The sequence below is a fragment of the Trematomus bernacchii genome, unplaced genomic scaffold, assembly GCF_902827165.1.
Source record: "Trematomus bernacchii unplaced genomic scaffold, fTreBer1.1, whole genome shotgun sequence".
In the NCBI taxonomy this organism is placed as follows: Eukaryota; Metazoa; Chordata; class Actinopteri; order Perciformes; family Nototheniidae; genus Trematomus; species Trematomus bernacchii.
This window is the reverse complement of record NW_022987567.1, coordinates 1,356,525-1,370,406: the sequence shown is the minus strand read 5'-3', so window position 1 is coordinate 1,370,406 and position 13,882 is coordinate 1,356,525. Positions and strand designations below refer to the sequence as shown.

Genomic DNA, 13,882 nt, shown 5'->3' with positions numbered 1-13,882 from the left:
GTGGTGAGATTCTAATTGGAAAAAGGGAAACAGTTTACAGTCAAAAAAGAAGTGCCCTGAAAATAAGTTCTGACTTGTTCTCCAAAGACTATTATGATACATCTTATTAATCCAAGATGCTTTTAAGGATGAATTCATTGCTGCCAAATGTTTTAAGTTTAGTCCACCATTTTCAAGTGTATTATATATGTATTGCCTTTTTATCTTGTCAGGCTTATTATTCCAGATGAACTTAAACATTCGTTGTTCAAAGCTTTTAAAGAAGGGGGAGGGAAGTGAAATTAAGAGATAAACAAACTGTGGAATCACAAGAGCATTAATTAATGTAATCTTTCCCTGTAATGAGAGAGCTTTCCCTTTCCAAGGTTGAATTATTTTCTCAGTTTTCTGCATTTTTCGCTCAAAATTGACCTTAACTAGATCTTTTTGATTTTCTGGAATATGAATTCCCAGAACATTTACTGAACCATTACACCATTTGACTGGAGCTGAGCATTGTAGCTTGAAATCTGTGCCTCTTAATGTTCCTATTCTCATAATACAGCATTTACAGTATCAAAGTTAGGCCTTAGCCCAGCTAATTTTGAAAAGTTATTTAAATCAACTATGAGGGCATCTAATGCAGTTTTTTCAGGCTGTAGAAAGAAAGTTGCATCATCTGCATATAATGTCACTTTTGTTTCAATACCATTTGATCTTAAGCCTGTTATACATGAATTGTTTATAATTCTGATAGCAAGAATTTCAATGCATAATAGAAACAGATATGGAGACAGTAGACACCCTTGACGTATGCCTCTGGACAGGCTGAAGCTTTTTGATAAATATCCATTATTAACTATTTTACTGGTAGGTTATAAAACCTTCACCCACTGTATAATGGTTTCCCCAAAATTAAAGAATTTATATATTTTTTGAATGAAATCCCATTTTACTGTATCAAAGGCTTTTTCAAAGTCAGCAATAAATAAAAGCCCTGGCTTTCCATCCTCTTCATGATTATCTATCATATCAAGCAGATGGTGAATATTATCTCCAATAAAACGCCCTTTTATAAAACCTGTTTGATCATGTTTTATTATATTCCCAATAACTATTTTGATTCTCCGTGCAATACATTTGGACAGAATGCGGGTATCGCAACAAAGTAAAGTCAGTGGTCTCCAATGCTTCATATGAACAGGATTCTTGTAATGCCCCTCTGGGTCTTGCTTCAGTAACAATGTGATGATGCCTTCTTTCTGTGTATCTGATAATATTCCTTGTGTAAAGGAGTAGTTAAAGGATGCCAATAGAGGTTTTTTAATGTCTGTGTAGAAGGTTTTATAAACTTCAACAGGTATACCGTCAATCCCTGGTGATTTACCAGGAGCGAAGGAATTAATAGCATCCAGTAACTCTTCTTCTAAAATGTTTCCTTCACAACTTAGTTGCTGATCTACTGACAGTATCTGATCATAATTCTTTTGAAAAAATAACTCAATATTGGATCCTACAAGAGACTCTGGAGCCAGAGCATATAAGGTTTTAAAATAATCCACCTCTTCAGCTAATATTTCCTGTGGAGATGTAAGTAGAATACCATTTGGAGTATACAGGCTCATAAGGTTTTTTTTGGCAGAATTTCTTTGGTTGAGTCTTAAAAAACGTTTCCCCTTTTTCCATCCATGTGGCACGGGATCTATAAATTATACCATTCACACGCTCAGAGTATAAATGTTCCAGTTCAAGTTGTTTATTTTTTATCAAATAAGTTGTTTCTATGCATAACGATTGCTTTTCATCCAACGTTTTAGTCAATTCATTTACCTCCTCTATTAGACTCTTCTCCTTTATCAAATATTGTTTTTGTTTCCATGACCCCATCTTAACAGCGTGTCCTCTAAAAACACACTTAAAGGCTTCCCAGACGTTGTGAGGGTCCGATGAATTATTATTATTAATTTGAAAAAAATCTTTAATTAGTTCTTTCGTTTTTTCAATAAAATCTGTATCATGTAAAAGTGATAGGTTGAATTTCCAATACCCCCGCCCTCTGGGATATTCTGCTGTAATAATTTGCAGTGTTACGATGGCATGGTCAGATCTTAATCGGTCACCAATACTACATTTTAATACTTTGTGAACCAGGGAAAAGGTGATAAGAAAGTAGTCAATGCGACTAGCTTGTTGTTCCCTACGCCATGTATACCTGCTTGAATTTGGATTTGTTTGTCTCCAAATATCCACTAAATCTAAGGATGCCTTGAGTTGTTGGATTTCATTTAAGGCCTGTGGGTGATTATTAAAAGAATGAGTACCTGTACGATCCTTACTTATGTTTAACACCGTATAACTTTATGGATCTACTCAAAAAAGTTTGGATTATCATCATTTGGTCCATAGATATTAATGATATTTACGTGCAAGTCATCCACTGTCACCTCTAACATAATCCACCTTCCATCCTCATCAATTTGTACAGAATGAACTAAGTGTTGAATTTCTTTTTTAAACATAATCATAACACCCCTACTATTAGTAGTGCCATGACTGAAATACATATCTCCACCCCGTTCTGATTTCCATTTCAACTCGTTTTCCAAATTAGAATGCGTTTCCTGCACACAAATAATTTGAATATTGTTTTTATCTTTCAACCAAGTAAAAACTTAATATATTTTAGAGACATTAGCCAAGCCGTTACAGTTATAAGTTGCAATCGTAGTACTAGTACATGTCATGTATCATCTAAAATGAGTGATATAACTTCATCAACCTTTTTTAAATACTTGATAAGGACCCAAACTCTAAACCTAAAAAACATCTAACACCTACTGACGTACACATAAATCACAAAAACAATATAACATGCCTTTATTTCATTTGCCATTTTCATTTTTGCGGTCACAACCCCTTTCAATGTACTTTCTACATATATATATCGAAGAAGAAGAAGATGGGCTTAAACAAAGAGAATAATCCAAACATTTTCCAGTTGTTTGTTGTCACTGACAACGGTCGCTAGGAAGGTGCTCGTTCTCCGGGAGCCAGGGGCTTCTGCCAAAACACTCTGCGGCCTTCCTGTCGCACTCACAGATGAACATCTCACATTCGTCGTTGTTGCCTATGGACAATAAAGAAAAGGTTATCAAAAAGCCAACTAATAATTAAAAAAGTATTGAATTAAAAAAATGTATTCTCATTGACATTTAAATATGTCACCCCTGTTAGAATTACCCAAGAAATTAACATATAGTATAGTGATACAATTGGTGGGGGAAGTCATATTTCTGCAGGTTTAATAGTAAATGTACAATTTTAAAAGATCACGTGAGAAGATAATTCACATTGTTTGGGTGTACTCACTGCCGCAGGAGACCTTCTTGTTGTCACAGCTGTAGCTGTATAATTCGATGAAGGGATTGTCAAGGATGGGCCAGCACTCAGGGTGTTGCCTAGCATCTCTGTAACACTTGTCATGCACTTTACAGCACCTAAAAAATCATACGAGATGAAGTTGAAACAGACTGAACAAAACTAGTCTTTTTTAAGTGTTGTCTGACTCAAAAGCAAAGTGAATAATGACCTGTCCAGATCATCCACAGGTGTGCCGGAGCCTCCCTTTCCACAGTAGCAACCGTAGTCAGCGTAGTCGAAAATTGGAGAGCTATCGGGCATCACACACAGGATCATCCTTCTGAACTGGTTCAAGGCCTTGTAGTCCATTGAGGTGACTGAAGTAAAACAAGCAGACCCCTTAATACTCAACTTCAAGAGACATCTATTCACAACCACGAGATGAACAGCTTATGTCGAGTCGTACTCACCGACAGAGAGGCCGGCCGCCACGAGAAACAGAACCTGGAGGGTATTCATCCTGTCAGTCAGCAGGAAGGTCACAGAGTAACACTTACTCTTGCATTGGGCCTTCTTCGTATATATATAGTAAATAGGGCCTGTCTCCTCCCCTAATCTACACAGCATATGTTAAAGCATGTACAATTCTCACACTTATTGAACCCTGACCCATGTTTGGTTTGTTGGTGATTTGTCTATACTAGAGTTCCTCAGCATGGGCTTATGGATCCATGTGCAGGGCTGAACAGTAGATATGGCAATAGGAGTTTTAGTTATGTTTTAAAGGCTTGAAATATATCAACAGCTTCTCGTGAGGGCTGTGTTTTATAAAAGGTATTTGTGTCTCTACATGATGAGTCATTGGTAGGATGTGACTGGTACTCACAATATAAAGGAATGTAAGGATTGGAGGTTGTCATTAACTTTAGTATTTTCCTCTCATGCCACTGTATAAAACCTATTAAAATGAACAGCTGAAACAATAAGCAGATTAACTGATTGACAATACATTTATTGAAAAACTATTTTGATAATTCTTCTGTATGCAAAACCAACAATTTTTTCGGCAATTTTTTTCGGCAATTTTTTCTTAACATGTGTTAACATTATTATGTCACTGAATGTCTTATTTTACACAGCAAGCAGCATGTACCCCGGACCTAATGTCCAATATAGAGATAATCATGGGACCGGTCTGCAAGTTGACATATGTACAGAGACGTGGGAAATCCCAGAGTTAAAAGCGTTGGTGATATGAACGCTGATGATATGATGAGCACTGGGATCAGAGTGTTCAGAAGTACATGTACTGTACAGAGGCAGGAGAAAGTGTCCCAGCACATCTGTGAATTCACATTAGGTAATCTTCTATTTTTATTTATCAGCCACAATCACAATGAAACTTTAAATCTGGGACTGTACTGAACATTTTGTTTATAGTCCACATTTTTATATATTAGTAGTCATTTATTCAACAGTAAAGTATTTATTTTTACATCTCATGTAATGTTACTTAATGTTTACCATTGTGCCACTTGCACTATTTCTTGCACTATTTTTTTCTTTTGATGTCTTAAGTAAATTGTATGTTGGACTGTCGGAGGAGCATGGGACTTAAAGGTCCAATGTCATGGCCATTTCTACTGATCATAATTCCATTGTTGAGGTATACTAAAATAGATTTATATTGTGCAATTTTCCAAACTCACATTGGTTTCTCATACAGCATCTCTGTAAAGTATGTGTATTCACCAGCTATTCACTCTCTGTCCTAAACGGCTTGTTGGAGCTCCTGCCCCCACCCTCCCTGTCAGCCCAGTGTGCTCTGATTGGTCGGGACGTTGCGAGGCTCGCTGCTCAGTGAGCTGGCTTACTGGTGTGGTTTCCGGGTCGGCGATACAGCGAGACACAGCGAAACTCATCCTGAGCACACACAAACACTCACAGCCGAAGTAAAAACAATAAGTGTGGCTTGATATTGAGTTAGAAAAAGGTTTATAAACGCTGTGAGAATGGGTCTGCGGAGAGCATTTCTCCCAACTCGTCTATTACCAACCAGGGAGCTATATGCAAGTCAATGGGACTCCCTGTTAGTTGAACATTTACGCTAAAGGTCCTGATGTGTGAGGAGCTCCGCGGATTGGTCCATTTTGGTTCCGGGAACCGCATGACGTCATGCGGTTCCCGGAAGAAACAAATGGAAAAAGATAAATCTACAACAAGGCGTTCTGGGGCAGCATAGACAGGTATTTTTTGTGTTAGAGTTTTACTCGCTACAGGGTGTACTTTGAGGGTTTGTGACTCTGCAGACCGTTTACATGCAGAAAAACCTTCATAACACACAAGGGGACGGGTAATAACCGGAAAAGCATGACATGGGACCTTTAAGCTTTGTATTGCCAAACTACTCTGAAGCCGAGTAAATATGACAATAAAGCATTTGAATATTGAATATTTTACGGTCTTTAATGGAGCATATTTTCTCTACTCAATTAATGGACTCTCCTTGAATCAACGTTGGTATGAATATTTAAAAAGAAAGACCACACACTAAATATGTATTTTATAGGTATTTATTCTGCTAAAATGTTAACCATTCCAAAATAAGGGAATGTTTTTTTTTTTTTAAACTGTACTAACAACATGGATGTATTTTTGAGAGGCCAAGCATAATCGACTTCAAATGATAACCAAACGAGGACTGATTGATGCCACCTGTGTCACTAATTCCAGAGGTCTTCCCTGATTGGCCACAATCATCAGGTAACAGGAAGTAAAAGGGTGATCTGTTTGTCACTCTGCAACAAAATTGAGGCAGGCCTGTGTGTTGAGAAGTTTTTACCTGAGCATTAGTTTGCAGAGGACTCTAGGCGATACACCTACTGAAAGTGTTTTGTTTTTTTTATCGCCATTTTAACTTTATATCGGCAACTGCGTTATGATCCAATCCCCACTCACTCTAGCAATAAACTCAAGCACCACATGGTGTTTTAGTACTTTATTGCCAGGCATATTTCAAATAAATGCTTTAAGTGGCAACAACTTGATTTTAATGTTCAACTTATTGGCAAAAAGCTGCTTTGAACATCATTCCAAAGGATTCAATTACATCTTCATAATGACCATTTAGTATAGTGTGTGTTTTCATTGTCTTATCTTTTTATTTCAGTTACTTGTTTTAATTTTGAGCACTTGGGGATAATGCCATTTGTTATTGTTACGTTCCCTCCAAAAATCTAGGGGTACGAAGGGGAGTAACAAAACACAGAACGACCAGCACGAGAAAAAAGAGAGGAAACTGATCTCTGAAGTCACCAAAATGAGATTTAATCCACCAATGATAGACAAACAGGTCCCACACAAAGACGAAAACGCCGTGCTGCACCCGTGCAGCCAGAGGAGAAAGAGAGAGGCCACTGCAGCCTTCCTCAGGTCCTTTAAGGAGGCCCTGATTGGGAATTTGGAGCACCTGGGGAGAGGCTGCACCTGGGGACAATCAGGCTGCACCTGGGGAATCAGAGGGAGAGAGAGAAAGACACACAAACACTACGGCACTTAACAGTTATGGATGATGTGTGTTAAAAAACCTTGGTCTAGTCCATCATAAAAGTGGACTGAATAAAAAAAAAAACATGACCTTCTTCACATGGAACTGTCTGACATTTACTTAATTCTAATGTATACTTTATTTGTAATCATGACTTATGTAGAGATCTTTTAACCTAAATAGCTACTGCAACATTCAAAAACACAACAAACTGCTTATGAATTTGTAACGGAATATTTAATACAAAAGTGTACACATCAGCTTGGTTCAAAGGGTAAGCAACACTTTTTTTAAATGATATAAAATGATTTCAAAACCTAGCATTTGAAATGAATAAATGATCACCATGTTAGATCTAAAACAAAAGCAGAAGTAACAAAAACAAAGGAGATTGTCAGTCTGTACTGGCCTGTTTATGATACATTGATGCAAATAGATGCTACAAATCCTATCTTAAACTTAAAACACATTCAGGACCTTCAAACTTCATGGAATACATGAACATTACAAACATGTTAACTATAAAAAAATAATTATTAACTTCACTAACGGTACGACTGTCACATGATCCAATGCTGGTCCCTTCATCAAGTCTTTTTTCTGCTATTTCTAATAATATATCTTTGTTTTCCTGTTTTATATGTCTGTTTCATCACATTCTGAAACAGTTTCAAAGCTGTTTTGACAATTGATTTCTGGAATGCACTTTTATAAAATGAATGAAAATGATGTTTTTTAGTGTAAATACCACTAAATAAATTAAAAAGGGTTAGCATTCTTCTTCTGATACATCGTTGTCCTGCAAGTGTACATACACTGTATGCATATTCTACATTAGAAATGAACCTTCTTGTAGTGGAAAGCTAATTTTAAAAATTAAAAAAGTGTTACGTTTTGGTCAAAAACTAACTTACCACCGCAAGTCAAAAACAAACCACATCATCAAAAAAAACTTCACAAATGATAGAAAATATCTACTGTGTGCTTTATGATTAACACTGAACAAAACGCTATGATAAACAGTGGAAAACTACTGCAGTGCATTTAATTCTTCTTTGACCTCGACATTCACATTCTTGATTGTACCTTTGTTGTCTCAATCATGGGAAACGCTACAGCGACCTCGTGTAATTGAGGACTTTCAGTCACATTTTCGAACCATTACCACTCCTCCTCGTGTCATTTCTGTCTCTTTTTACCACAAACAACCTTTCTCTAAATGTCTTATAGCAAAAATGAAACCTAGAGAGGGTTATCAGTGAACAAATATAGGCAGATTATGTAGGATTGGAGTGTACAATAACGGAGTGTACAAAATATCATCTCAGAGCTGTTAGCCTCTTATTAGCTAAATGGGAGATTCTCATCCAGGTGATAAGTCCTGGATTTCCCTGCTCTCTATGTTACGGAGCTAATATTTTGTACACTCTTTAAAAGGATTTGAAGCGCGGTCAGATGGGCTTGTATAATAAGGTGGTGACGTATTTCTTCTTGTAGCGATGTGTCGCACTGAGCACCATCACTCCATCCTGTAACATAAGCAGACAAGGGAAAATTCAAACAATGCAATGCATACATTTACGACAGACAAATACGGGAAGAGTGGTATCAATCATACTATGTGCAGAGCTGTAAACCACATAAATAAGTGGGAGGAACACTAACGAGCACTCACTTATCTCAACAACAAGGAGGAAAATGAATATCCAACGCTACTAGATTCTAGTGTGGTCGGTTACAAGTATTACATATATGCATGTTTGTTTTTTTCCCCCATGAAGTCTGACAGTGATGTTGGTATTTATATCCTTACGTGCATGTTCTGTTTGTTTTTCCTGACACAATGTGGAAAAAAGGGTAATTTATCTGTCCTTCATCTCGTTATCGTTATCATTCTTGAAATTCCGTAGATACAATCTGCTGTGTAAGCAAACAGCTGCAGCCGCTCACAGTTTCCAATCCAATCAGCAAAGCTGAGTCACCGCAGAAGGTTGTGCCACATTTGAACATAATGCTGGAAGATAGCGATATCTTTTTTTTATAACGTACCTTAATGGAGAGAGCGTAGAGGTGATTCAGCATGACATGGTTGGGTTCTGGGAGTAATGCAGGGTCACACTGGATATGAGAAAAAACAAAGGAAAACATATTTGTTCATCTTTATGTGTGATTTTCATATTATACACTTGTCAAATTTATGTTAGCTATTTTTGAATTTATTTTATATTCTGTAGATATTTTTCTGATGTTGTAGATGTCGCAGATATTTGTTTATTTTTTAATTGAATACTGGTTGTTGTAGCCTGTGGCTCAAGTATAAACACTGTTTGATGCTTAGCAATTGTCTATTGTCTATCTAATGTTTGCACTTATTATAATGAATTAAATGTAATCATAATAATTGCCATAGATGCTTTTTGTTATCATTTTGGCACTTGACCATTAATATACAAATGTATTTGTGCTTGGCAAACAACAAAGGAAAGGTTCATATTTGAAGATTATAGATCTAAAAGGATTTAACAGTAACAGCACAAAATAGAGAACACGTATTTCTAAAAGTACCAGAGTGGAATAAGCTTCTTTTTTTTTTTACAGTTACTCACAGAAATGCCAGTGTCTTTGTTGAGGATGACCTGCAGCAGGTGGGGGGGGAGTATGGGTGGAGACTTAAACTTCTCTTCCTGTTTAGGAACATACGCGTCCTGATGGTAGGGCCCGGGAGGAGAGCTGGAGAGGTCTAATGAGGGGGGAAAAGTTTAAATGAGACCGAAGATAATAACTTTCAAACATTTCCACACTCCTATTAGAAAACGTTTAATCTCTATAGAACTCCAGGATCATGGTAAAATAGTTAACTATGAGGTTTAGAGGTTAGATTGTACAATGTTAAAAGCAGTCTGGAGCTGACAAAGAGACTGATTTGGGGATGCCGCAGAACAGTAAATTAGTGTACCATCAGCATAAAAATTACAATTTGCATTTCAAATAATGTTATTAAGACTCTTTATATGAATAATAAATAACAATGGTCCTAAAACTGATCCCTGTGGCACACCCTTGGGATACATGAAGAGATGTAGAAGTTATACCTTCTGCCCACACACACTGTGTGCCTGATAAATAGTTCTCGAACCAACTATCCGAAAGATCGATACTAAAGAGTCTTTGTGACAGTAAGGCATGATCCACTGTGTCAAAAGCTTTTTTTTATAGTGGCTGGTAGGGCTGTTCTAAAATAACTATTGTGATGCTGCATAGATTTTCCAGCCTACAAATCATAAACAATTCATTATAAGTACTATGACTATTTAAAATATATTCTTGAATGATAGAATAGATCATGTATTTAGAGAGAAATACATATAAACAAATATTGGAATCCTCTTTACTGTAATAACTAGATAATAATTTCAACATGTGTTTTTTTCAGCACTCACCTGACATGTCGGAGCATTTCTGCGAGTCCACCATTAGAGCGTCGAACACCTCAAAGTCTGTTTTCTTCACCTGGATGAGGTTGTTCACTGTCCCAAGCTGACTGGTTACAACAGGCTGTGAGGAAACACAACGACCAGACACAATATCATTTCTATGATGAAAAACTAGTTTAATACAAACAAAAAAACATGTTTACATGCAAATAACATGTTAACATTGAACAATAGCAGATAAATAAGCAGGGCATTTAACTGTCTCCTACTCCGCAATTTCTTATTTGATGACTGTAAAAAATGATCACCAAGTCCATTATAGTTTCTTATGTAATGCTGACCTCGGTCGGGTCGTGGGTCCACTGGCCATCCACATAAAACTTGTACTGATGCTCCCCTTCAGGTAGATCAACAATAGTCACAAAGGTGTTCTGACTTTGACACAGATGACAGGAGGGAACATTTAGTGAGGTAACACAGTACTTCTCTTTAAAACATCAACCTCATAAGCACTATAAAGGTGCTATTAATACAACAAACTTAATCTAGTAACAATACAATGTGCTATTTTGGGCACCAACAAAATCTGAGCTAGCCTGTATTCTAAAAACTGTAAAGATCTTTCCATTGATTAACTAGTAATGAATATAGACTACAATATAGGAAATGTAACACATATTTCAACCACATCCCAAGTACACTACACTATGGAGTTTATGACGCCCCCCTCACCTTCTGATGAGGGGAATCTTGTTGGACCAGTTGTTGAAGGATCCAGAGATGTACACCTCCCTGCCGTCTCCGGTCCAGCGAAACACTGTCGGTCGGTCTAAAGTTGGCCCTTTGTCATCTGCTTCTAAGTCTTGCTGCCATGCAAGGAACTCCTCTTTCTCTAACGGAGCCTAAAATACCCATAAAACCACCATTGTTAATAGAGTGGTGCAGGAATGAGTCCTTAACCTGGACCTGAGTTAGCATTGTTGTACTTCCGGGTTCCCATGTATTGAAGTCAATGTGTTTTTTAACAATGTTTTTTTATCAGATGCATGAAAGTAGTTAAATACAAGATTTTTTACCTGAAGCCTTTAAGTGTCATAAAAAAGGCAGATGCTAAAAAGTGACCAAATGAGATGTTTACTAACTGTAATAACGCTGAACATTACACTCCTTTATCTTAGCAGTGGTGACGTAGTTCTTTAATATCATGACTTTAGCTCTTTTCTTCTGGCTATTGCATTTATGCTTTAACAACTATAAAAGAGGTGTTAATATGTGGAGATTTTCCTGCTGAACAAAATGTGTAAGACTCATAAATGTGTGTTTGCCATAGATCTTATTTTCTGCAATAGTCCAAAATCCTATTGGCTTTTTGTTGTTTTCTTGCAATGCTAACTTCCGGCTTCGTTTACAAAAACACGGCAACACTGCGCCGCTCTATGACCTTTTCTAAAGTCCTCACAACAGGTTATTCAGACAACTTACTTTCATATCTTCACCATGAAAAATATCTGCGTCTTCCGGGCTGTCCATCAGGATCTTTGGCCCGCCTCCCTCCTTGTTTCCCCGGCTGTCCCTCTGCTGAGCCTTCTCCCCATGGCCCATGGCCGCCCTCTCGCTGCTTGTATTCCCCATGGCGATGTGTCTTCTAGGAGGCTGGAGCAAGGTCACTGTGTGGGGAAAAAACAGAGAACACATTCTTTTTTTAAATAAGGTCATTAATCATTAATAGCTGCTGCTGGAGAACCAGCTACAAACGCTTCTTTTTAAGACCTCATCACTCACGTAAGAAAGATAAAAAAAGTGTTACACCTTGGGCACTATTTAGAGTGATTTACAATGTGGAACAGCAGAATAGGTTCAGTCAAATGAGTGGATAGCAAATTACAAGCAGCAGTGGGTCGGAACCATGTAAAATGGACTTGACAGGTTTATGATTTACTCCACTTCAGAGGAGACGTGGCCCGTTTTACTACCCTACATCATCTGACAGCTACCTTTAAAACGTGTTTGCAGGATGGGGCTTTATAAACAGAAAATACTGCATTTCATAAAACAATCTCTGCAACAGGAAACTGAAAAGTAGTGTGGACATGTGTTTTTGTTTGGTTGTGTAAGGCTCAAGATTATCCTCACATATCATTTATTTTCAGCATAGAATGATATACATAAAAGATAAATAAGACAGAGAATAAGTTTGAAGTGATTTACACTTTAGACATATATCTCTATACTAAACACCTTTTTTGAGCAAAAAAAACATATCTCACAATCAACTCCTACTGGGAATTGGCTTTATTATTCTTATATTGCTTATATTTGTATTCTATGTGTTACAGCTCCATGTAAAACGTCTTGCTGCACTACCAGCTGCGGTACTAAGCAATGGTAACATGACCTTGACAAAAAAAAGGCAGACATGGTTTTTAAAGTAATGGATTACCTATTTCCAGGACGTTTCAAGTCAGCGGAATTCAGTTTCATACCGACACCAAGTAGGTGACATTGAAAACTCACTGGAAGGTGCACTGTTTAACAGCAACAGCATATTTACACACACTTGTTGAGATATATTTTGTTCAGTTATAGGTTAACATGTGATCAATGTGTCACTACATGAAATCAGTTAAATGTGAGCCTAAATGGAGTTCAGTGTCTTAATCTGGCTCAAACACTGTATGCATACAGTATAACACTTAGTGGCCACTTTATAAGGTGCATATGTACAATTTAGTACAATCAAAAACAGTTCTGCCTTTAATTATCCTTTTTTAGTTCCTCCTGTAATGTTCTTTTGCCCTTGGCGTTAAGTCAATTAAAGGTTTAACATTGAGGCAATAGTCAAATTTAAGAATATGTAACGGTGTTGCTTTAATTGCATTCCTGTTGTTGAAGGCTACTTTCCACTGCTGATATAATCTGTGAGTACTGTTTTAACCACTAGTAATGGTGTAATAACAATCTTAGTGAGTGAGACGATAATATATAACCACATGTTGTATTATGCAGCCTTTAAATTACTGTTATTATCTACCTTTATAGTGCTTTGGTGGACTGCATTTCAATTGAACATGCAACGCAAAATGATGTTGACGTTAGCCCCTAAAGGTAGGGACCCCCGGATGGCTAACGTTACATTTGCTCATCTTTAAACCTTATATTAAAGAAAATAACCTATTTTACTACCTGGTTGGGAATAATAGCTTTATTAGCATGTAACTACTAAACGGTAGGTTGTTTAGTTTGACTCATATCTGAGGCAATAGGAGGTACCGTGTTGTTTACTAAAGCTAACAACAGCTAGCAGCTAGCCTCAGTGTGTTCTGCAGGCGGCTGGACGTCCTGCTAACGCAAACATACAAGCTGCTGATACTAGCTGCGACATAGGCCTAATTCTCATTTGACAAACGAAAACAACGAATGCACAATGATAAATACTCGTATTCGGTGAGCTTTTTACCTGAGAAGCTTTTCGAGAGTATCCTTGTTAGCTTAACTGTCCCATTTTATTATGGGTAGAAAACAAAACATGTGTCACACTGAATAACCCTAACCCCTCCCCCTG

General features: G+C 37.2%; 2 protein-coding genes across 2 annotated transcripts; both read right to left on the bottom strand.

Annotated features, from left to right (window-relative positions):
* Positions 1 to 2,987: 2,987 nt before the first annotated feature.
* LOC117478949 (phospholipase A2, minor isoenzyme-like) lies at positions 2,988 to 3,901 on the bottom strand. The gene is made up of 4 exons (XM_034125924.1): positions 3,810 to 3,901; positions 3,569 to 3,716; positions 3,349 to 3,476; positions 2,988 to 3,106 (listed from the first exon to the last, which is right to left on the bottom strand). The coding sequence occupies exons 1-4, from the start codon at positions 3,856 to 3,858 to the stop codon at positions 2,988 to 2,990; spliced, it is 444 nt and encodes a 147-aa protein (XP_033981815.1). The 5' UTR covers positions 3,859 to 3,901.
* Positions 3,902 to 7,104: 3,203 nt separating this feature from the next.
* On the bottom strand, positions 7,105 to 13,882 carry prkab1a (protein kinase, AMP-activated, beta 1 non-catalytic subunit, a). Its single transcript, XM_034126062.1, has 8 exons — positions 13,778 to 13,882; positions 11,803 to 11,987; positions 11,053 to 11,222; positions 10,662 to 10,755; positions 10,327 to 10,441; positions 9,493 to 9,626; positions 8,936 to 9,004; positions 7,105 to 8,415 (listed from the first exon to the last, which is right to left on the bottom strand). The coding sequence occupies exons 2-8, from the start codon at positions 11,950 to 11,952 to the stop codon at positions 8,338 to 8,340; spliced, it is 810 nt and encodes a 269-aa protein (XP_033981953.1). The 5' UTR covers positions 11,953 to 11,987; positions 13,778 to 13,882; the 3' UTR covers positions 7,105 to 8,337.

Excerpts from the sequence above, each read along its gene's own strand:
- LOC117478949 (XM_034125924.1), bottom strand. The coding sequence starts at position 3,858 with ATGAATACCCTCCAGGTTCTGTTTCTCGTGGCGGCCGGCCTCTCTGTC. Across the intron at positions 3,717-3,809 it reads GGCGGCCGGCCTCTCTGTCG|TCACCTCAATGGACTACAAG; the intron begins GTGAGTACGACT and ends GTTTTACTTCAG. Across the intron at positions 3,107-3,348 it reads CAAGAAGGTCTCCTGCGGCA|GCAACAACGACGAATGTGAG; the intron begins GTGAGTACACCC and ends TATTGTCCATAG.
- prkab1a (XM_034126062.1), bottom strand. The coding sequence starts at position 11,952 with ATGGGGAATACAAGCAGCGAGAGGGCGGCCATGGGCCATGGGGAGAAG. Across the intron at positions 11,223-11,802 it reads TTCATGGTGAAGATATGAAA|GCTCCGTTAGAGAAAGAGGA; the intron begins GTAAGTTGTCTG and ends TGGGTATTTTAG. Across the intron at positions 9,627-10,326 it reads GAAATGCTCCGACATGTCAG|ACCTCTCCAGCTCTCCTCCC; the intron begins GTGAGTGCTGAA and ends CCCCCTCATTAG.